This window comes from Pithys albifrons, chromosome 4 (assembly GCF_047495875.1).
Source record: "Pithys albifrons albifrons isolate INPA30051 chromosome 4, PitAlb_v1, whole genome shotgun sequence".
Classification (NCBI taxonomy): Eukaryota; Metazoa; Chordata; class Aves; order Passeriformes; family Thamnophilidae; genus Pithys; species Pithys albifrons.
The window spans coordinates 97849073-97874296 of record NC_092461.1 but is presented as its reverse complement, the minus strand read 5'-3'; the positions used below and the strand labels follow the sequence as shown (position 1 = coordinate 97874296).

Genomic DNA, 25224 nt, shown 5'->3' with positions numbered 1-25224 from the left:
CATATAAATCAAAAAATGACAGTCAAAGAATACATTTCAGGATTGAAACATGAAAATTCATAGACATAAGTGATCTTATAAAATCAGAAGAGAGCTGCATGTAGAGTTTTCCAGCTTAACCTTCTCATCATGTCAACTGACTAACTGAAACACATCCCTCTGCTTAAAGCAAAGTATCACCCTACAAAGTCCACCAAATTCAGTATGTGGCTTACTTCTGAGTAGGAACCCAGCTGCCTAAGAAATTGGTAATACTGAGATGTACTTTGTGTTTTTCTGTGGCCATGAACCAGCCAAACTCATTCATAAATGTGACTGTGGGAGCAATGACACAGTTTATCAGTCTAAGGGGTCAGCAGGTAGAGCAGTGAGACAAATATGTAGGGGTATTTATAATATTCCTGATCTTTCAACTGTAGATGGGCATTTGAACACTCAAGTAGTGATTTCAGGGTTAAAAAAGGTAGACATGGACACTTTAAAATGGCTCCTTTAATATTCCAAGGAACACAATACATGGAGAAACCATCGTGAGACTATTACTTTTCTTGTGTAGATGTAAATGTAGAATCAGTAAAAAGCACTGGCATCTCCTGGGAGGGTTTGCAAAGTAAAAACAGTCCTCACTGAGGAGTGTTTATACATCCAAATGATTCTGCTGTCATATGAAAAACTGCTCAACTATATGATTAAAGCCTTGCAAGTGAGTATGGTTTTCAACAGAATATTGACTTCACTGGGTCTATTTTCATAGGCTACCACCAGGGAAAAAGTTCCCACTTCAGTGTTAGTGAATGTTTTGATCCTTTGTCAGGGAAGGAAAGTGTCACAGATTCATGAACAAATATATTTCTGTATTAAAAAAATATGAAGATTTTATTAAAAAAAAGAAAGAAAAAAAGAAGATTCTATTAAAAATATGAAACAAAATTAGTAATAGTTTTAAGCAAAAAATGACAGCAAATTGACAAAGCTGGAGCTAAACAGCCAGTGTTAAATTTTTGCATGCAACGATCATGTTTATTATACATTTGGAGAATATAAGTAGTGATTAATACACTGGATTGATAAACATGTATTAAAAAAGTCCAAATTCAATTTGTAATCAAATATGCATTAATATGTAGGCACTTGGTAGATACTCGTGGCATTTTCCTGTTCCATCATAGTGCCATTTGATAAACAGTAATATTTAAAGATTATATGCATTATTTCTGCAATATTTCTCATGAAAATCTGGGTATAAAAATGTTTCCTGAAGTCAGGTAGGGCCAGCATGGATTGGTACTGGAAGTATGTGCAATGTCTGCCTACATCTTAGACAAGAACTTCCTTATTGGTACACGACTCTGGTTCACTTTAATCCTTTAATGTGTCTGTAAGAGGCAGTTAAATGCCTCCCTGACATCTGATCCCGTCAGATCTCGGAAGCTCAGCAGGGTCAGCCCCGGATTAGTACTTGGATGGGAGACCTTCTGGGAAATGCCGGGGGCTGTAGGTTCTAGTCCTGAGGACTTCACTGGCACCGTCCAAGCTCGCTCGGCCGTGGCAGATGAACCTCAGGACTGAAACGGTGGGGCCAGTTCTGCGCAGGCTGAGCCTCACCTAAAATCCACTGCGCAGGCTGGAAGGGCCCACCCACGTGGGGACAGCCCTGCCCAAATCTTCGTTCACAAAGACAAGCCACACACACAAGTAGGTCAGCAAAATCAATACATTGCATTTGTATAACAGCTCCTGCTCCCTTTTATTTCACAAAAGTTAGCTATACCAGTAAATGAGAGGTTTTCCACTCAGGGCTTTACTTGTGTTGAACCCAGCCATGCTGGTAAGCAATCACATCCCCATAGCCTCAACCAAGACACATGTGACAATTATTTATCAGAGTATTTGTTCTTTGCCAGATGTAGAGAATAAGTGGTTTTTGTCAAAGGGTCAGTGCTTACTGTCACCCATTGAGGTCTAACACAGACATACCATGTACCACACCCTTTTTCACTACAGTACTTCAGAGACACTTTTGCAGAAGACCCAGTGTAGAAGACCAGACCTAAGCATGCTTTGTCTCAAACACGTACAGCATTGCTACAGGAAGGGCATGATGGGAGGAGAGGGTCTTGCAGAGGTGGGGCAGTGCTGCACTGAGCCATCTTACTGCTCTGCTTTGAGACTTGTGCTTAGTCCTACCCCAACTCACTTCCTAGAGAAGGGCTGGTTGTGCATGCATGAGTGAAACAGCGCGAAAGATCTACTTGACATAAGAGGCGTGCACCAAGTTAGCTATAAAAGGACACAGATCAGGCCCCCTCGCTCTCTCTTTTTCTTCTCTGTCTCTTTCATTTTTTGCCTCAGCTCTGAATCACCTACATGGCAGGACCAGTGACTGGTGATATTCTTATTCTCTGTCCCTTTTGTGTCTTGTTTTCTTCCCTTGCATGGCTATCATATTCTACCCCATCCTCCATGTTAAAATTTGTTGTGGGAGTGGGGAGATTGTGGTGCTGTGTTGTGGCTTGCTAGCCAGCACCTTTGTGTAATGGTGTCTTGTGGCTTGTAAGCCAGCACTTTTTGAGGAGTTTCTTGCAGAAGTTGAGAACTTCTTGAAGTGTATGACACACAATTAAGGGCTTGCTACTCCCCACTCTTGTGGAAGTGTATTGTAAGAATTTAAGGGCTTGTTAGCCAGCACCTTGTGACTCTAAAGCAGTAGGCCGGTTGCTGGAGTTAAGGTGACTGTACAATAAATTCTAATAGTTCCCTGACACGAGTCCAGTGTCTTTGCTCATCCTGATGAGAATTTATAACAAACATCACTCCTCTATAGGTAGATTGTGACAAACAGACTCTGTGTTTTTCCTTCCTTTGTCTGAACACACTATCTCTGAAGTCATGTCAGTGTATGTTAACTTATATAATCAGTATGATAAGAAGCTGTCATCACTTAATGCATTTTTTTCAGATAATTCACCCAAACTGGCATCTTTCCAATATTTTTCAGAGCATCAGTTATCTGTTACAGTGACACACTTGGCATATTTCATACCTTCTTACTAAGCTCTTTGCCACTGCTTCTCACTGTCAGTAGCACTTTGGGTTGTCAGAGAGTTATTGAAGGAGGAAAAGCTTTCTTACCTAACTGAACTGCTGCCAGCATCAAGGTCTTGTGCTGTCACTGCACCTATGATGGTCCCCACGGGTGTATCCTCATAGACCTCCATTGTGTACATAGGTTTGCTGAACACTGGAGGTTCATCCATGTCCAAAACATTTATCTTCACAGTAGCAGTATCTTTGAATGGACCTACTGAGTGAAATCGATGGTCCAGATGGAGATTGGAGGCCTCAACTTTAAAGGTGTATGCCTTTTTTGTTTCAAAGTCTAATGGCTGTCAAAAGAACAAAAGCAAAACATGAGATTTGACTAAAAATTAGACACTGCAAAATCGCACTGGTTGGATTAATCTGTCAAAACTTAAGATGCCTTTAGTGTTAAATTCATCTCCTGAGCTAATCAATCGTCTAAGTTTGCTTTGCAATTCATCTCATGATAAGGTGGTTTCTTAAATAGGCCAGATGAATCAGCCAGGAAATGACTGCTTCTCCACATCAAAAAAATCAGGATGACTGGCATGGATGTAAACAGTTACACTGTAGATGTCTGAAGTTAAATGAGTGAGATTCATCCCTTGCAAATGAGCTGAGTGCAGGTTAGTCAGAAATTTGCATTCACAGCTCCTATGCACAGGGAATCAGCTCTCTCTAGCTAATCCAGCTCCTTTCAATAGAAGACATTCACTTTTTTTTTTTTTTTTTTTTTTTTAGCAGCAAAAGCTTTCAGAAGATCATGACAGTGATGGAGATGAGCCCAAATAAGAACTCTGATATATACCAATGGGTCAAACAAAACTTCAGGTATGGCTTGCAATGTGAATTCTAAGTTTATCTGAACACAATTTTTCCTTTAAAATATCTATCTTAGCAGTGAGCTGCTATTCATGCCATGTGTTTGAACTGTGTGTTCTTTGCAAAATGCAGACTTTGGCTCTGTCTTATGATCCTATAGGTGTAACTCATAAGATCTTGAAGACAATATGCCAGATTTTGTCTACTTATCTGGGTTTTTGATGAAAATGTATCCAGCAGTCAGATTGTTTTCATGTGGGTTTCTGTCAATGCATATCAATTTAGTGTCTTTAGTTTTAGAAAAGTTATCATCTCAAAACCCTTAATGCAGACTTATTTAGTTGAAAAGACACAGAATCCTTCTTTTCATTTAAAGGGTTTATTTATCTGCATTGGCTTTCATGTTTTTAATGTTTCTGACAAAGCCTTTTCGTGATGTTTGGGTAACACTGGCACCTAGTGGTTTCTGCCTATAATTGTCAAGTTGGAGATTTCCTATTGAGAAACAATATGCTATCTGGAAAAGAGACCAACTTATCATGTGTACGAAAAAGAGTATTTCAATGTTTGATTTTTTTTTTCCCCCCAGTGATTCCAGTCATTGGTCACTTCCAGGATAGATTTAAATTCTTCCATTTTCTGTCTTTATGACAATAAGACGTAATAGGTCAGATGATTGACTGGTATCAACTGAAGTAGCTTCATTAAAATTAATTGAGTTACCTTGACTTACGTTAGCAAAACAGCTAGCATAATTATTTAAAATCCTTATGAAAGACTTCATAATTTTAGTAGTTTAGATGGTCAGTCTTTTCTGAACTGGAGACATAAAATTAGCCATATAAGTCTAATTGCCATAAAAATAATCAGGCTTTAAAGCAATCCACTACCACATGAAACCATCCTCCCACAGACAAAATTCCCAGAAGAGCCAATATGAGTTGTAGCTTCATGTCTGGACTGACAGAAAAAGAAACTAAGGCTGAAAAAAAATAGAAAAAAATAAGTCTGGTAGGTCTTGTGACCCAGTGGTGAAACCATAAGCTATTGTCTTCACTGCAAATAGGCACACTGTTCCATTATTCTAATTGTTGCCGCACTGGGTTTTCAGTTTCTATGCTACTCATTCTCATTCTTATGTATTGCCAAAAAATTTTTCCCAAACAAATAACTCCCCCCAACTCTTCTCCAGATATTTACATAAATCGATAATGCATTTTCAAAAAATATAATAAGTGAAGAAATCTGAAATTTAAAGAACTAGTCTTGAAAGGAAAAAGTCCAAGTAAGTACAAGGTGTTAAGCTAAGGATAAATCTTTAAGACAGATAAATCAAGAAATCTAAGCTCTCATAGTAATTCTGGGTAGTGCCTTGTATGTATCGTTCATATCCCCAAAATTGCATTAAGACTGTTCAGACTGGTTCTTATAATGCATCAGTATATTTGCAGAGACATGTTTTAATGGAAGGAGCCAAAACTCATGAAGTCCTTGCAGGCTCTTTCACCAAATTACTCTTCAAGGTAGGAATACCAGGTCATGGCCAGTGCCCAGTCACAACTTTTCATGATGCAAGGGGTTCAGAAAGAAATAAGATTTAAAGGAATTATTTCTCTACTCCCCAGCATTATGAGGTAATGCTAAGGTATATTAAAAAAAAAAAAAAGACAGTGTGATCCCAAGAAAGGATAATGTTTTTTTTCCACTGTAACTTCAGAGCAACTCATCATCTCTTTCTCCTTCTGATGATAAACATAGTTAGAGGTTAAGAAATATGTAGTCAATGCAAAGCACAGATGGCAGTCAAAATAAGAACACATAGGCTGAAAGTGATGAGCCATCACCAGAGAAAGAAATCAGTGACAGACTCCCACAAAACGGGAGAATTTAGCCTTTAGCCTAAGTGAGGCTAAACTTAACTGAAATGTGTGGAGAGATGGGAAATATTGCTAGTGGTAAACCTAGGATTTAATTTCAAAAAGAAAAAGATTTTGTATAACATACGTTGTGCAACAAAAGAGTGTGGGTTTAATGCCTTGGGTTTATGACTAGTCCATGCTCCAATCTCCTGATTAGTTCTGGTCTTCCCAGATTCAAACTGTTGAGCCAACAATGACAGTTCTCAGATTTTAGCATTTTTCTGTTATTTCCAGAGCCTGTCTGAAAACCGAAGAACTGAATATCTGCCCAACTCTCAGGTAACACCTTTTGAAATTTTTGTTTTAAAGACATTAAAACCCCCCATTTTATTATATATTTATTTTAGTAATTCCGATTAAAATCTGTCAAGGAAGTGAGGGCTCCACATAGCATTTTAATGACATATAGGAAAAAACAAACAAACAAACAAAAACCCTAAAATGTGGTTTTCCGTTACATAATAAATGTCTGAGTGCTCAGTCCCATTTTAATTTATAATCTGGAATCCTGGTAAGTGCAAATACATAGTAGAATGTTTGAATCTTACAAAATACCCCTTGTAAGGCTATTGAAATGTCTTTAAATTAATCAGATTTTAATGGAATTACTTAATCAAATTTTAATAAATCATCTATAGAAATTATTTATTCAATGGAATAACAATCTATTTTATACAATATATCACAAATTGCATATAAATATTTTGCACTATATATTATATATTATTAAATAATAATAATTAATTAAAAGCAGAAAGGTAAGTTTTAATAAGCAAAAGTTTAATAAGCAAAAGTTTTTTTACAGTTTTTTCCACACTAAAGAGAATTTATGCTGATATTAATGCATTGTCTTATTAACTGTGAATCATTCAAAAACTGAAGGAGTATTTCTAGTTGGTATTCTAAATAGCAATGACAGAACAGATGTATTTGACCCCTCCAATTTGTTCTCATCTGTCTTTTCCTATGTTGCAGTTACATGCTGTCCTTAAAGTGGCCTAGTAAAGTGTATCCGTATATACACACCTGGGCACAGCACAGGCATTCTACAAATCCCCAAATCAAGTAACACATGCTGACAAATCACTTTACATTGCAACTCTGGACGTATCATGAACAGACTTGTTTAGTATGACTTGGAGAGCACAAAATCAGCTCTGTGTTAGAAACAAATATTTTGAAATATTTCTGTTTTCCGCATTCAAAGCAGAAGTTAAGAAATGCTTCTATGTAGATACACCTGTATCTAAAATTGTATATTAGATAGATAAAGGGAAAGAGAGAGAGAAAACTAAAGAAGTGAAAGAAAAAAAGATGTTTTGAAAGATATAATGAATTCTGATGACAAGCATGACAAGGATGGGGAAAGAACTACCCTGTTATTTTGTTCTGCTTCAAAAAGAAGCAGAACTGGAAACTCCAGAAATTTCTGCTGCCTATCCACACGTAAGAGATACAACATATTGTTTCTGACACAAGCAAACTCTCACCAGCAGTGATGGAAAAGCCGTATTTTGGAATGAGATTGTAAAACCCAGGACATAGAGACAATTATGGACAGTAGGACTGGGTTGAGAGGAAGTTCATATTGACTTAGTCTGGACTTCATACTAAGATGATGGACTGAGCAATTGTAGAACAATTCTGTGTCAAACATACTGGTCCCAAAACCTGGCAACGCTTAGCCCTACAAACGAGTTGAGTGTCTGTGTGATTTGTGAAATATCACCATAAGACTATTTGCTGTGTATTGACACAGCTTCTGCACATGCAGTTATGTTTCAACAACTACACTTGTGCAGTGGATTTCAAATAGCATAAGGAAATAACTGGTAATGTAGAACAGTTTATTAAAGTAATCTACAGATCAACCAGGAGCAATCATTAATTAGAGTTGAGAACACACAGTAAAGATGAGATCTGTAGGCCAAATTTATTTTTTGCTGGTCTCAATTATCAAACTCATATCCCAAAGGTGCTTTTTCCCTGTTCTAGGAAAATACGCAACCCAGCTGCTCTGTCCTCAAACTACAGAGACTGAAGGTCTCATCTTCCATGCTTTTCCTGTCATTCTTCTCTGTGGCTGCCATGATCTTTAGGAATGAGTCTGCACACAGCTCACCACTTTCTGTCTGTACTGAAAGACTTAATATTGCCTGCTCTTCCTCCTCAAAATGTAAAACCACAAATCCCACTCACACAAACTCATGAGTTATGATTGAAGGCAGACAGTGCCTCTGCTCATACCTGCACTCCCTGCCTCTGGAGAAAGAAGGGGTTGTGTGGGGTGAGCAGTTTGTATAGTTTTTGAAGTAATGCAATTAGGAACTATAATGCAGTTCTCACTGAAGGACATCAGGAGTCTGACATGCTTACTGTTGTGTTGTACAACTGTTGTGTTGTAAGACTGCTCTTACACTTATAGCAACTTCCCAGCTACATACATGCATTGTCCCATGAGCAAGGCAACTCAGTTTAGCCAGTAGCAAAAGTTCTGCTTGCTGACTGCAATCAAAAACTTTTTAAAAAGTGGCTCCTGAGGTTACAAGGAAGCACATACTTCCCTGTAGCTACTGGTTCTGTTGATCATCCCCTCAGTTTCTGTACTTTATCATCACTAAAGTTACTCTTTCTCATCATGCATTGCTATAAATACACTGTGATTTCATGGCTACAGCTTTTTCACTTCTTCAGGTAGCAATGGTGCACGGTTTACAAAAAAATAAGATGCAGATGTTCCCTGTGCTTCCACTGAACCATGTGGAGAAGTTCACCCAATACAGTGGAGCAGTGTAGGATTGTACCAGGAGAAGCCTAGAAACCATTTTTTTCCCTGGATTTTAATGACACACTGCACAAATTAGTAAAGTGATGTCTTGAAGGAGAGCAAGTTCAGTGCTTGAACCTTGCTCAGTTTCTGGATTAGCTCATGCTGAGCCAATTAAAAAGCTTCTGCACAAAATAAGCCTTTTGCATAAACTTCTTAGTTTAGTAAATGTAGTGCCAACTGTTCAGCGAAGTTTGGACCCTCCTGTTTTCCTTTACTTTTCCTTTCCTGTTTGTTGTGCTTTATGATTAAAGAATTCAAAATCTGGAGCTTGGCTGGGACTAACACAACTGAGGCCGCTACACTCTGTTATGTAGCAGATGATGGGGGTGATCTCTTCTGTCACTCTGCTTCTTGTAGCTTATATTCACTGTAGTTTGCTGAAGCATTCTGGTAGGATGGTAGACATTGAATATCCAAGGAACCAAACACTGTATTAAACAGCACCAGACAAGGCAGGAAATTATAATTCTATCCCTAATATAATAATATTTCTTAATCTTAAAGAGACCTGTATACAGCATTATCCTAAACCCAAGCATTTACCCTTCTTTTTAGGGATGGTATTTTCCTTTTTTTTTTTTTTTTCATTTTTACAGAGGAAATTATTACAGTACTAACCACACAGTGGTGCTAAATGGCATTTGGATCATTTATTTAGCAGAATATAAGAAACATTATTTCATTTTTAATTTATGTAATTAGCACAACAGTAGTAGTAATCAGATGTATCGGATCATAGCACAAAAATAAATGAGCAGCCAATACAGATGATTTAAAATCTGCAACTTGTCCGGCTGTAGTGTTTTGTGCCCATTTAGCATCCTAGAAGCAAAGAATGGCCTTTTGCCTCTGCTGACACACTTAGTGTGCTGAAAGGAACAGTTTAGTCTGTGCATTTTTATCATTAAATATATTTTCCATCAAAAATAAATGTAGTCCAAGAAGGTTTCATTTTTCTCAGTTTTGATATAGAAATCTCTCCATATTTTTTTGCATAACAGCAGAACAAAAGGAGTGACTATGCAGTGACTGACATTTTCTAGCTGCAAGAAATTTTTCAGGGAAAATAACAAAACTTTATAAATGGCTTTGAAATGGCTCAGCACTTACAGCATCAGAATATGCTATGATACAGAAGAAAGTGAAAACCTGTTTTTAAAGCACTTTTTATTCTTAGCTTTGAGTGTTATTTGTAATTCATGTCTGAATTCATATAATTCATTACTGAATGTGTTGGTCCTATTCATTTACCATCTTTCATTTTATTTAAAGAATGACTTGTATGCATACCTAATTTAAATATTTCCATAATCCTGCGAGGTCAAATCACTGTTTTGAGCATCATGCAACAGAAAATTAGTTTTCTTCAGGCAAATGAATAGTGCTTTTGTAGGCCTGTACAGTATGAGTAGCATGCATTTCAGTAGTTGTCTATAGAATTATGAATGCCCAGTACTTCTGAAAATATGAAAATTTCAACTCATGAAAACACATTTATATTGCTACAAGTGTAGAGTATATAAAAAGACAACTGAGTGAACAGTATCTTTAAGAATCCAGATTACTCCTGTTTCACCTGGAATCCAATAAGGGACTTAAGTGTGTAGATTTTGGAAAATTCCAAAATGTCTTAAGACACTTAGATCTTTTAAAGTTTAGTGTAAGGGATCTTTTCCCTGAGAAAAGTTTTGTGTGGGGTCAGTATAAAGGCATTCTTTGCTGGAAGACCTGTCTGTTTTATTTATCTTCCATATTCCTCCATAGAATAAAGCTGGTATTTCCTGATCTTCACATTTTGTAACTGTCCCCAGGATCACTATGATGAATAAGATTAAGAAGGGATTAGGATTAAGCTCTTACCCCTCCTGTTCACTGACAGAGATATAATGATAGATTACATTATATTAGGCAACATCGACTGACATTATGCTTTTTTAAAAGTGCTCTAAATTTTCAGATTATACCATATCTTGGTACTGAAAAGACTAAATATATGCAGCAAAATACAATTACCAATTCTTTAGTGTCTGGATATAGAACTGATTGTGTCAAATTTCTTTTTTTTTCAAGTTAGTGGTTCTGTTAGAGATCATGTAATTACCCATATAGTGATCTCAAAAGTGGCCAGGCATTTTGCATGTGATGGTCCCATGATAATTGTATCAGGCAAATTCATGTGTAAATGCTCTTTGTCAGTAAAAAATAATATATGCATGCTGTTGGAATCTGAGTTGCCAATTTGAATGTTTTGCCTATACAGTCTAATACAAATATACTCATGCCAAAGGGGTTTTTGTTCTGATTTTCACATTTTGTAGATTTTAGGAACACAGTAGTTGTAGATTTTTAGAGGGTTAATATTTCTAACAGTTTAAGTTTAATGTCTTTCTATCACTACCCCTGTCCCAGAACAGGGAGCTCAAATTCCTTTAGTTAATTAATTTTGTTTAGACTCCTTTCCAAGGTAAAGAGCTGAGGATATCAGAAGGTCTACAGAATGAAACATAAACACAGGTCAGAGTGACCCAAAAGCCAGAACTGGATGAACTCCAAGAGACCTTTGTGTGCCTGAAGAAGAAGAGCTGATGAAGACAGAGGGTCTTGACGACCCCAGACCCAATTCCAGGGGGTTGGACCAGGGGTGGGACTGGGGCTGGACTGAGAAATGTGTAAAGCAATGATTGGAGGGATCTTATTATAAAAGCCATGGAAACAAGAACTGAGACACATGCATGTCATCCTGTATTCCTGTGGGCTGTAGGCCCTGTGTTATTAAAGGACCTTTACTTTTTATCTTACCCTACACTAACGTGGCTCAGAGTCCTGTTTTTGGGGGGAAGGGTCATTCCCAGCAACAAAACTTAAGCATAAGTATGGAAAAATTCTATCATGTATGAAAACAAGCAGCACAGCTGAGGCTTAGGACTAATCCAGGGAGAACCGAATTCTATTAAGTATATGCTGTTAATGATCAAATATTCATTTTGCAATGGTTCCCACTCACTGCCATTTCTGACTGGCAGTGCATATGGAGGGTCATGCAGCTGCTCAGCCTGACAGTTCCAGGAGGACCTATTTTTGAGTCATCTGCATAGAGGGAAAAAGGTGATCAGAAGGTTTTTTTAAAAAAATGGAACAAAATTTACAATTTCACATTACAAGGAAACAGTACACTCAAACTTTTAGTCAGAAAAGAAGAGGGAGTATGAAGAGAACAAAGAGTTGATGTCTCATTGACAAATGACTTCCTGTGGCTAGAGTGGCTTCCATTTTATGTCATTAAAACTAGCAGAAGAGCAAGGGACTTGACATCACCTTGTCCTTTAATGCACCCCTGGATAATTTACTATTTGCCAGGTCAAGAGATTGAAGCCAGGACTTCCAATATTAGAATGAACATAATGCAAATATAGATCCATGGTCAGAGCTGGGAGAATTTAAGTACCTAAATTCTAAATTTTATTGGAACTAAAACTTAACTTTTCCTAAAGCTTAATACATATGTCCAGAACTCTTTCCTTCCCAAACCCTTGTGAAGTGCTCAGCTAATAGTGGTTTACAGAATTTTCACCTCCAAGCGTGAACTGTCTATAAAATATAACCATATCATTCAACATGAGCTGCTGGCTCAGATTTCTTTCTACTGAACAACAACTGGTGTATATGTATGCCTGGGCTCAGAAAACAACCACTGGTTAAAATGTGCCAGTCCTGGTTTTGGATCTCTCCCACTGACTGCTTTCAGTAAAATCTGAGTGACATACATCTTTGAAATTCATAAATTCAGTAATCTTGAACTTTGTCCAGTACACTAAAGCAACATCAACAGCTGAGATGCAGTGTGTTCCCCTTCATCTGATAACCAGTTATTTGGGACACAATTGTTAATCTGGAAGGAGGACATGGCAATTTGCAACCATTTGGGACTCCCCTACCCTGAAAAATAAAAACTGTGTTCACCACTTTACTGTACAACAGATTCATTATTAAAATAACAAAGTAAAAATACTCAAAATAAAATGCTTGTAAGTTATAATGAAACACATTATCTCAAATATAAAATATAGCTATTTCATTCCATGCTCTGTAATGTTTTTCATATGGTTTTAGGTTGAAATTTTCCCATAAAAGAGAAGTGATAACTTCTATACAGAAAAAAAAATCACTTCTTTGCACTGACATAATTCATAAACAGTCATATCTGATTGTATGAGAAAGGAAAGACTAAACTCCAATGTCTTTTAAGATAAAGATCACAACCACAGATTATAATAGAGACATAAAGTACTTTTTTGTTAATGATGAGGTAAAACTACACAATGTTTAATTCTCTTGCCTAGTTTCTCATTTGAGCCATAGGTTCATCCACCCATCGGTGTCACATACCTTTTTCAGTTTAATGACTCCTTCCTGGGTGTTCTCATCTGTTGTGATGTCAAACAAGTTTCCTCCGTCTCCTGGAACTATGTTGTACTCAATTTCTGCATTTTTCCCAAAATCAGGGTCCACAGCTCTGATCCGTCCAATAGCAGAACCAACATGAGAGGACTCAGGTACTTTTAAATGGAAAATACCTATGACAAAGTGGCAGATAGTAATTTTGGGGATTTCTTGGTAATTAAGACAGTATTTCTGATGAAAATCATGGAACCTGTGCAAAATGAAAGATTTAAATTAACAAATTAAAGTTAGGAGATCAAAACATCAAAGGATTGGAAAAATATATGCATGTTTTACCCTTTGACTTCCCCCAGATTTTGTCCAATGCCTCTGAAAAGTCCTACGCGTACCTATCTACAATCTATATTCTATATTTGTATATTTAATTTGGCATGTGATTGACTCTCTTTTGAATTAAATTTTATTTGCAGACAGTACAGGTTTATAAGCATTTTCTTCCTTCAGATTTTTTTTTTTTTTGGAGAAAATATATTTAAGCATTTCATAGCAGCTGAAAGGAAAAAATAACAGTGGAAAAAAGATTTCCACATACTACTTTAAAAGTCAATGCTATAAATACATTCTTAATTCCTCGTGGAGGGTAGACTTAAAGAGTATCATTTATACATGAGCCACCAGAGGGTGCTCTTACTAAAATTTCAGAGATAAACATTAATTTTTAGCTTTGAACGCTCTCACTTTCATATTATTTACTACAAGCGTAAATAAAATTTAAAAAACCCAACGCCCTCAAAAATTACATATTTTTAATACAAGCATTGTATGAGAGAAGAAAATTATTTCATTCAGGGAAAAACGTATGTTGAAAAAATGAGCTAAAATAAAAAGTCCAAAGTACTTTGAGACAGCCTTGACTTTAAGGACAGGAATAGCAGCAGGCCAGGTTTATAACATGGTGCCCTGACTTATTTCAGTGCTCCCAAAGTGCCCACCTTCCCTGTTTTGCTGCATCTCTCACTGGAGTTGCTGCTTTGCACAGCTGTCAGTGAACACCTCCAAGACCAGACCAGTGTTTAGAGTGGGCATGCAGTGCTTGCCTTTCTTCACACAACAGCCTTTGCTGTCAAACTTCCAGCAACTTTTGGAGCAGATTTGGAGCCCAGGATGTTTGATTCACTTCATCCTGGCTCTCCAGAAAGCTAGCCCCAGTATTTTGTTTTCCTTGCTCGATGTTCTGCAGCTCTCACAGAGCAGCTCCCTCTGAAACCATCAGCACTGGCCTGATCAGGGGGCCTGATTAGGGGGATGTCTCACAGATTTCTGCCGGGCAGTGGTTCAGTCACACATCACAAAATGAGGCTCTGAGAAATTGTATATTATGTATCGGCAGGATAGATGACTTTCACATCCAGCCACTGAATTAAACAGTAGACACTCTTCCTTGTCATTATCTCCTTACAGTGCATGCTGTGTCAGCTTTTTCAGCTTTGCAACATTTCCAGGAGAGGAAAAAAAAATACATTTGCACTGCTGGATTAGGAAAAAGCCCTACTTTTTTATGAGCTAGTAGTTTGGGCTATGGTACCTATTTATTTGTCTGTTTGACTGCCTCTGAGAAAATCTCTTTTCTTTGCTTCTCCCTATGCTATCAGTATGCAAAGTATACCAGAAGGCAAAATTTGTTTTGTTTGTTAGAGAAAATCCCTATCAGTAAAGTCAGCTTGTGTCAGCACTCACTTTTGGACATTGCCATGTACAGCTTTATATTACCCATTGACTGAGCTACTAAAGATTGTGCAATTATCATTTCACTACTTTTTTTTTCTGAGAAACATACTAAAGAAACCTTTCCTTCTTTTTCGCAAGGGAATGTAAAATTGTATAAGAAGCTCTACTTCTTAGTCTTGTTTTAACAGCAGGAAAGGAATATTATGATGCAGAATGGTATCATGACAAGATAATCTCAGCTATTTCTTAGTTGCACTTCAATGACTCTGAGTAGAGAATAGAATTTTAACATGTATTCACAAGATTATCACAAATTCTACTATTACTTACTGTCATTTAAAAATACGTGTATTGCTGGGTCTCTACTAGGCAAAAAAGGTAGAAAGAAAATAGACCCAAATGTGCTTTGACTACATTTGAATCATATCTTAAGTTCCACAACATAGTTCTAGCCCTCATGCCCATGTCTTTTAGAGCCACTTATATTAGATGATAAAAATCGTTGCTTCAGAGTTTGCTGTTTACAGCCACAGTTTTGGTGAATGTGAAATGTAGGAGCACATGATAATGGATTTTTCCATCTTTGTCTAGTTGATCTATTCTTAGTGATTTGAAGAGCACTCAGATTCATTCAAATAAACATTTGTCTATAAAATATTTTAACTGGCTGTAAAGGGAATGGGACATAAATACAGTCAAGGAAAGATTGCATTACTCATTTCAGATTGTTTAGGCTTTTATCAGTTATTTTCAATTACTTGGCATTTAATCATTTCCAGAAATTCAGCAGCAATAAAGATGGGGTCATTCAGATTAATTTGGAATTCTGAAGTAATCTTCAACTCTGCAAGAGTCAGATTTCTGAAGATGTAGTATGTAATTACAGTGCCATTGTCCTCCTGCAATATTCACAAAGTATGGAAGCTGCTAATGGTACTACTGTGACAATATGCTTTCAGAATAAAATAAATGGAAACAAATAATGCATATTGCTGCCAGCTCAGGGGAAAACTTCAAGTGAATATAATACATAGCATAGAAATCCCTTTCCCCAGATAGTAGAATCATAGAATATGCTGATTTGGAAGAAAACCATCAGGATCATCAAGTGCTACTCCTGCCCGTGTGCAGGACATCCCAAGAATCATGTCATATGCCTTTGCTTGAGAGTGTCATCTAAACACTTTTTGAACTCACACAGGCTTGGTCTTTGCACAGATGATATTTGAAATGTTCAATATACGTGGTACATGAAATCAGACAGAAAGACAGTTTTGTAGATTTTTATTACTCTGTTTCCAGAAGACATGACTTCTTGCTATGGACTTGCTGTGACAGTTTAGCATTATTCAATTTTTATTGTCCATTTTGCCTGTATGCATTCCTACTTCCATTTGCTATAGATGTGTACTGAAACAGCCTAAGTAATAGCCTTTTACTTCCAAAGGTCCTGAAAACCTTGTTCTCTTCCACTTCCAGAAATGATGGAACAAGCAGCTGAGACAAACTTTCACTGCAGCAGGTTACGTTGCTTGAACAGTTCTGCCAGATTTTGTTGATTGTCTCACACGACTTCTCTGACAACAAAAATCCTTCTTCTACTTGCATAAATCTCTTTTAAATGTGGGGGTTTTTTGTTTGTGTGCTTGTTTTTTCTTTTTTTAAAAAAGTTTTCTCTTTTGTAAGGGATGAGTGATATGAGATGTCCTACAAGAACAAGCCCTTAATTTCCTGAAAGTGCAGTACAAAACTGGACTCTGCAACTAGCACTGGCTTTTGGGTCACTCTGACCTGTGTTTATGTTTCATTCTGTAGGCCTTCTGATATCCTTCAGCTCTTTACCTTGGAAAGGAGTCTAAACAAGATTAATTAACTAAAGGAATTTGAGCTCCCTGTTCTGGGACAGGGGTAGTGATAGAAAGGCATTAAACTGTTAGAAATATTAACCCTCTAAAAATCCACAACTACTGTGTTCCTAAAATCTACAAAATGTGAAAATCAGAACAAAAACCCCTTTGGCATCAAGCTCCTCTTTTTTTTTTCATTTCAGTCACATATATTGCATTCAGGTCAGAATATTTTCACATACAGGAAAGTTGGTAGCAATGAATATTCCCTGGCCAAGACTTTTGTTTCAGGTTGAGCAGCATCAAAGATGATAAAAATAAATGAGTGATGATGTTTTTGAAGCTTTTAGGCTGAAATAACTGACACGGCTAATTAAATAGATCCAAAATATTCAGGAAACCCAGGCAGAGGTTAGCTAACAAATAACACATACTGACTCTGAATTTCTGAAACAAAGACGGTTTCAAAACACACAGTGGGAAGAAATCAGAGCGAGTGACAGGTAATCAGTCATATTGACTAAAATGCAGCACACATTTATGGTTCCTTTGACATGATTAGATTAGTTTTAGTTTTTAAGGCTCAAAAACTGTTCTGGGTTTTGATTTTTTTTATGTTTTTCTATGCTTGCAGTTTGTGGTTACACCACCATTTACCAAAAACATTTTCAGTTTTGATAAGAATAACAAACGAAAACCATCATTACTTCTCATCAGCAAAACAACCATTGAGAAATAACCAAGGTTAGCATCTAAGGACTTAAGACAACTGCATAATGACCTTCAATCAAACAGTTGTAAATGTTATTGGAATATTTTTTTCTAGTCTGTCATTGTACATGTACTGCTGTGCATGCAAAATTAACCCCTCCTGCTCTATCTGTGTATACTTTTTTCAGCTGTTGGTTGCCAAATTGTTGCATTGCAGTTAATCATGATAGCATAAATCTTAAAGGCAAAAAGATTGAAATAAAAGAAATTATCTCTCTTTTATCTAAATCTTTCATGTTTCCAAAGGGGGGAAAAAAACCCCAAACAAACAAAAAAAACAACAGAAAACAACCAAAAACCCCCCAACAAATCAACAAAACAACAGATTGTGTATGATATAATATTCTTATTAGCTTAAATTACCACAGCATTTCACTTTTTATCCTGACCAGGTTGTAAGAGCACTGATTTCTGTCTGTTTAGTAAGAATAATAAGACAACAGCTCATATTTACGTTCTGGTGTTTTAGCAACAGTGTAACAGGCAAAGTAAAGGATAATCTTATACAAACAGTTGCTTAGTATACTAAACTTGCTACATCAGCTACAGCTAATCAGTCTAATAATTAGTGCCATCTGATGCATGCACTTCTAAAACTACACAGATGTGATTTAGTTCAGCAGTGAGATGTGTTTATGCCTCTCCTAGCTGAGGTTCTGTGTCCTGCAGAGGGCTGGGACCTTGTGTGGGGAAAAGCAAGACGAGGCTTGATCACCAAGTGATCTGATGCAGATCATGGGTGATCTGGGATAGTCTTGTAAAATTTCACTTATGCTAAGGCTCCTTCCAGGCTTTAACCTACTGCTCTGAGTTGAAGTTTGTGGCCTCATTAGTTATAACATAACCATGCTCAAACATCCTGGCTCTCTGCTGTGGATTCCAAAGTCCACACCTATAAAAAGCTACATCTGCCAAGACAGCAGAGACTATGGATGTCTATGGGTCCCCAATTCTTTAAGGAAAAATGAGCAGAAGCACAGCCCCTTTTGAGTTTGATCCTGCCCTAGTTTAGGATGGAGCTTCCCCAGAACTGGCCATTGCTGAGCCAGGACTCTATCAACAGACCATATTTTTGAGGTCATCCTCTTTCTTCCTTCCCTAAAGCAAAAAATAATGTTCATTGCACTGGTGTATTTTTTGTATACTGAAAAAATTCAGTGTAACCATTTGGTGACTTTTTCTACTGATAAGATGTTGTCACAAAGCTTTCTAAAAATAAACCTCCCCATTGCATGTCAGAGACTTCCTTCCACAGAGATTAATATAACAATTTTTGGAGCAAGAAAATGGATAATACCAATTCCTCAGCTCAAGATATGTAAGCCCACAGCTTCTTTCTCCCAAGTATGGTATTGCAAAGGCAATGGAGAATACTCTGTTTAACAGCATAATGTAGAAATAATTATAGAGACAGTGGTTTGGAGTCCCAGACACTCAGATCTGTGTGTCCTAATACTGAAGGCAGGAAGAATACTTAATTTTCGTTGAAGATCTTAAATTTTCTTTATGGTACCACAGTTTCACCAAGTGGGAAGAAAATGCTCATTTCTAGAAATTCCTTGAGTTCATATTTAAGGGTTTCTTCTAGATACTATGGAATTGAATTCCAGTTGGCTGAGGAGAATAAATCAAGTTTCTGAGTAACTGCTTCAATCATGTGATTATCATTAAATAGGAAAGATTCTACCATTATCACTTTCTGTTTTTGTGAAGTCTGACTTCATGTGTTAGACAGTGTGCTTCCTGTATCTCTGAGGGCTTATGTGGAAAACCAGTTCCACAAGATCAGCTTTGTTATGCATCGTGACCAAGAGAGTACTGTTATTCTAATATCCAGTCTACTAAGAATTTTTTACCAAAAAAAAAAAATCCAAAATACAGTGAGACAAATAATTTTTAGGGGTTATAGTCTAAAAGCTTGTATCAGTTGTTTTTTTTTTCTGTAAGTTGCATAGTGGTTATGAAGAATTACCAAAGTGTATCATGCTTTAAAGATAGAGAAAAAAGTTTTCAGGAGAAAATGTCTTTCCCTTTCCAGAATACCAGGCAGCATGTAATTGATATTTATGAGGTAGGTCCGTTGGTAATATTCTGGTGATCACACCATCCTCATGAAGTAAATCAATACACTTATTCCCCCTATAAAGTTTAAATTGCATGACATATGTGAAACATTAACTTGATAAAAAGTATATTGTCAAGAATGGAGCATGGAGTTTGTAATGCTCTGCTTAAGATTTCTGCTTCTTAGATAAATTGTGGGAACCTTTCCATATTTTCTTTATCACTGCGGCACTAAAATATAATAACACAATTTTGCTGCAATTCATTCATTCTTAAGAATATGGCCAAACCATTTACTGTAGGATCTAAGCAAGGTGTCCTAAATCATCTGTATTGGAAGAATCATTTTTCTGTCCATTAACTAAGGAAATTAGGTTCCTATCTTTAGTCCTCCAAGTCACACCTCAGTTGAATCCCTAAAATCACCTAAACAAAGCGTGGCAAACACTTGTATTACTTAAAAACTCCTTGTGAAGCTTTGATTTTTACATACTCATTGGGTACATTTCATGCAAACTTTTTTTTCCTAAACTATATATTATTTTTCTTCACCATGTTGTCACAGGCTGAGGCAGAAAATTATTACTTTAAGTAATTTTACTTGATGTGAAACTATCAAGCACAAGTTCATAATAGTTTGCTATAGTTTGTTTTAAAGTTTGGATGGCTATATTCAGTTTCCTTAAAAAACTGTGATATAGTGAGTGAGTCATATAGACAAGAAAATAGTGATACAATAGGATGGCAATTGAGTATTTTGCATTTGTAATCTCTTAAACTTTGCAGCAAGTATGATCAGCATCATAAGTGATGCTTATGTCTTCCAATTTAAGTGTTTAAAGGTGAGCTTTCTGTATAAAGACTGCTCATTTGGCAATTAAATGCACAAGTAGTGAGTGTTTAATTATAGATCCTTCTCTTGAGCACATTGGCAATCACGTTTACAAAATCAACAAATTTTCCATGGAAGCCACTGACAATATAATAATTGTCATGAATTTAAGACAAAACATTGAAAGAAGTCCTGTAAAATATTTCTGTTTTTTTCTTTTTATTTTGATATCTTTCTTTATGCAAAAATTCAACTAAAGGTGTATTTTGGACTCAGAGAAGACAATTTCAAACTGCTTTGTAGCTGCAGCTCAACTCCTATTTCTTTCATTAGGAACATTTGGCTTGTTGTAAGCACTTGGGTATCCCATTTAATGTTTTTAAAAGGAGTGGAGCACTTCTGAAAATCTGAATACAACTGTGGTTCTTAGGTATTTTTGCAACTCACGAGCCTAAACAATTGTGGTTATAATTAGATAATTCCATATGGTTTGTTTCACTTTATGTTGCCCTGTAACCTCTAAATTTTCAGAAATCAAGCCCACCGCAGTTAGAAGCACAAAGCATACATTCATTTCCTACTTGGATGGAAGGCCTCAGGGAAATAGAGAAATGCTGACAGAATTAATAGTGAGCAGCAAGTCCCATCGTAGTCAGAGTCACTTTGGAACCAATTCTCAAAGCATTAAAAGGCAACCCCATGCTGTTAAATCTGCAGCCCTAGCTACTTTTCCATATCAGAGTAGGCGGAGATGCATGGGGTTTTTTAAGACATCCCAAGGATACTGTGGATAATTTCATGCATCCTATCTAAATACTCTCAGTGTTTTGCATGAATAATTTCTTCACCACTCACAGAAAACACATCATAGTGGAATGAATGGTAATTCCTACCAAAGGTTGCTGAATTTCTATAAACCATATTTGTTTACACCTTCTCTACAGAAGGCAGCAGATGTAAAATATAATTATTAATAATAATGATCTACTATGATGATAATGATGTGTTTAAAAATAATTTACCTATAAATCTTTATGTTAATGATCAATTACCACTTAAAGCTAATGCCAGGTAGGGAACGAATTTGATAAATACAGACTAACAATAGAATTTTATGACCAATAGATAACATTTAATTTCTAACAACTACTATGCTCATTTGTATTTCTTGAACTATTGTTTAACAGTGCAATCAGAGCATTGCATTTTACACAGTGACAAATTACTTATATTTTTCATTGACTATGAAGTAGTACCAAGAAATAGTTATTTTTTTCTAATGGCCTGCTTTGCAAGTAAGGGTTTGTTCTCTCTCAGTTTTGAGATTTCTACAGGTTTTTTGTTTCATTCAAGTCATACTCCAAAAAGTCCTTGTATAGCCTTTGTTAGTTATGCATTCTTAAGACAGCTAAAAACCAATACATATGTAGCAGTTATAAAATCTACTAAACATTTAGTGTTTCAAGGACCTATGGTGATTCAGTATATCTCCTTCCAGTTAATTTTTCAGTTTTCTTCAAAATATTTTCCTTTATATTTTTCACTCTCCAAGATGCTTTATGATTAAGATCATGGAACAAAACAAAAGAAGTTTCTAGGGAGCTCTTACTAAGGCCACATCCACTTTTGGGGGCAAATCAGTTCCTACTGAAAGCGCATGAAGAATTCTGATGTGGAAAGGAATAAAGAAAAAATGAGAGAAAGTTGGCATAAGGGTAAATAAAATTTTTTATAGATGTTAATCTTTATGGTGACACCTTTATGTTATGCACACATAAATAGTAGTAGCAGAAGCCTACTAAGCTGTGGGATGCTGTGACCCAAGGCAGGCTGCATGGCCTGGATTGCAAAGCATAGGCTGAAATAAGCTACAACTGTACAAAAAAATTTTCATGTACCAGCTGTACTCTGTGACCCAGAAGCTGGACAGTATAGAATGGCCTATTTCCATGTTACTAAATTCTTTTACCAACACTAAAATAGGCCAATTTCACAAAAAGTGACTGCAAAAAAACAGTTCCTTTTCTGTACTAATTTCTCCAAATGCCCTAAATTTCTCTGAGAAAACTTTACTTAGTCTTGGCAAAACTGTGCCCTGTGACTGTTCTAAGACTAACAGTACAGACAATTTAAGTCTCCAGAAACTTTTCCTGACACTCCCATGTCCTTCCCTTGCCTTGAAAAGCAAAATAAAATGAGCCACTGTATACCTTCTTTTAGTCTGTGTAGAAGTGTCTATAATTGCAATGATTAAGTGGTAGTGCAGGAAAAAAGAAAGGTAAAGAGATTTTTTTATGACAAGCTGTCACATATGTAGCTCATTCAGGTAGGGTAAAAGAGAAACAGCAGGCAAGGCTCCCTGAGCTGCATGACAGGGTAATGGCCAAAACAAGTAAACAGAGCTGTAGAGTGCTTACCTGGGATGATGAAGACCCCTAATTTCAGTAAAGCAAAATATGAAGAAACTCAGAGCTGGAAGTGACCCAACAAAGTATGAATTCTGTTATCAGTGTTATTATTGAGGAAGGCAGTTCAATGCCTCCCTGACATCCGATCCCGTCAGATCTCAGAAGCTCAGCAGGGTCAGCCCCGGATTAGTACTTGGATGGGAGACCTCCTGGGAAATGCCGGGTGCTGTAGGTTCTAGTCCTGAGGACTTCACTGGCACTGTCCAAGCTCGCTCGGCCGTGGCAGATGAACCTCAGGACTGAAACGGTGGGGCCAGTTCTGCGCACGCTGAGCCTCACCTAAAATCCACTGCGCAGGCTGGAAGGGCACACCCACGTGGGGACAGCCCTGCCCAAATCTTTGTTTGCGAAGTTTGGCCATACATATTGAGGAGGAAAATATCCCCAAATGATCATGGAGTAGAAGGAGGAGATAGCTACATTATAGTTATAAGATGAAAATTAGATCAAGGATAAATTTGTGTCTCTTATAGGAGAGGGGAAACAAAAGTGCATGTTGAATGTATGGAAAGACAGGATGAGAAGGAAAGAGGCCAAAGAAAGGTGAGACAGGGGGACAGAAATGGAAATAGTACAGATGGGCGAAAGTTGGAAGGAAGCTGGGATGAAGAGGAGTTACCCTTAGTCCTCCTTGGATTCCGATTAGAGCACTGTGCAAACACTGGTCAGTTTGTATTTATTATTGCACTTGTTTGACTACTATAGTTTTGCTGACGTTAAAGCTGTAACTGAATGAGCTACAGGTATTACAATCCAAAATTATAATGTCCTCTGCATGGCTGCTGGTTTTGTAATTGGCTTGCAATCTCATGGGTCCATTTCTGTAGTCTTTCCATTTGTGCCTTCCATCTCTCTTTGAAAAGGTTGGTTAAAGTATATGTTCAACTAAAAAATGCAGCTTTAGTTTACCCAAACCTCACAGGTAAGTGAAAATCAGACTTGCTTAAGATTTTCTGACATGAAACAATGTATCTTTGTTAACAAAACCAAGCTGATTTTTTTTTTCATTTAGGTTTTATGGCATAGTTGTTGAAAAATGAGCAAAGATGTAGAAAGCCAGGATTTTATCTTTCCTCCCTTTCTGATTCAAAGCAACTTCTGGCTCAGTCTGGCAACTAATCCCTGCCTGCAGGCTAGTCTGCAATGAATCTGTCTACCTGTCCTGTGCAAGTATCTCCCAGTTGGTATAAAATAAGTAATTAGTTGCTGGAATTGAATTAGGACATCTTATCTTCCAGGCAGATTTTTTAATCAATGAAAGATGGACTCATTTTCATTTTGAGAGCCAATGAAGATGTAAGTGCTGTATACAATGCACAACAACTTTAAACAGGAATAATGAGAAAAGCCATACTTATATATCTGAATTACATGGGGCATAATAACTTCCTAGAAACTTGTATGGTCTTGCTCAATTAGTCATATCAGAGCTCTGAACTTTAATTATGAGTAAGTTTTCTCGCAAATTGTCCAGGAGGGAATAAATCTTCATTGCTTATTTTTAAATCAAAACCTCTGCTTTCCTTATTTTTTTTTAGCTTAGTGAACAGAGTAATTTCCTAATTACAAAATACTTTTCTCTAGATATCTAATGTGTGACGTGTTGCATTCTTCTGACATTGGTATCTGAGTAGATATCATTATCTCAGGAACTTCTCTCTCATAGGCCATTCATCCAAAGCAATAGGTTAAAAGATTTTCCTTTCTATCTCATGTGGACCAGAAGACCTCTTACTTGCACTGTGCTTCTGAACCCAATTTTGCAATCAAATATGAGCTACACTTGTTCAAAGCCACTTGAATGGAACCAGTCACATTTAGTTTACTGAGTTAACAAAACTAACGCAGTGAAACCTATGATAAATAATGTGTGTGCAATTTCTGTAATGTGCTAAGCTTCCACTAATACAAACAACTATGACAACAGTTTTCAATATACAAAGTGTGTATGCATAAGTATGTGTAGGCAAGCTACTCAAGTTCAGCACCTGGTTGTCCTTTCTTCTAAAATGTTTCTACACATTGTGCTACTTGAAAGCAAACCCATTAAAATAAGCAATGAAGCAATAAATAATCACAGAAAATAGATGCAAAAGGGTAATAATATTCAAACCCTATTCATAATATACAATATACAGCTGATCTATATAAAAGATAATCCAGATAACAGACCATTCAAGTGCCACACAACGGTTATATAACTGAAATTCCTGAAACTGCACCAATAAAAGATTTATTTTCTGGTTTTTGAATTGTGGACTATTCTCTTTAAGATTATTGCTTCCTCTACTGTCTCCAGTGGAAGATTTAATATATTCTGTGGAATGTATTGCAGTGATCACTCAGGAATCCAAATCCAATTAGCTACGAACTCCTGCAGTATGGACAGCCAACTGATAGGCAAGGTCATAGGAATGAGCCTTCAACCTTGCTTTATATAAGGTGTCATTAACAGAAAAAT

General features: G+C 36.8%; 1 protein-coding gene across 1 annotated transcript in view; it reads right to left on the bottom strand.

Annotated features, from left to right (window-relative positions):
• The window catches only part of CDH12 (cadherin 12), a 596819-nt gene that overhangs the window by 37242 nt on the left and 534353 nt on the right, over positions 1-25224 (bottom strand). The window contains exons 8-9 of the mRNA XM_071553154.1: positions 13039-13226; positions 3133-3386 (exon numbers count right to left, since the gene is read on the bottom strand). Coding sequence (XP_071409255.1) covers positions 3133-3386; positions 13039-13226 — 442 coding nt within the window. The remainder of the gene's footprint in view (positions 1-3132; positions 3387-13038; positions 13227-25224) is intronic.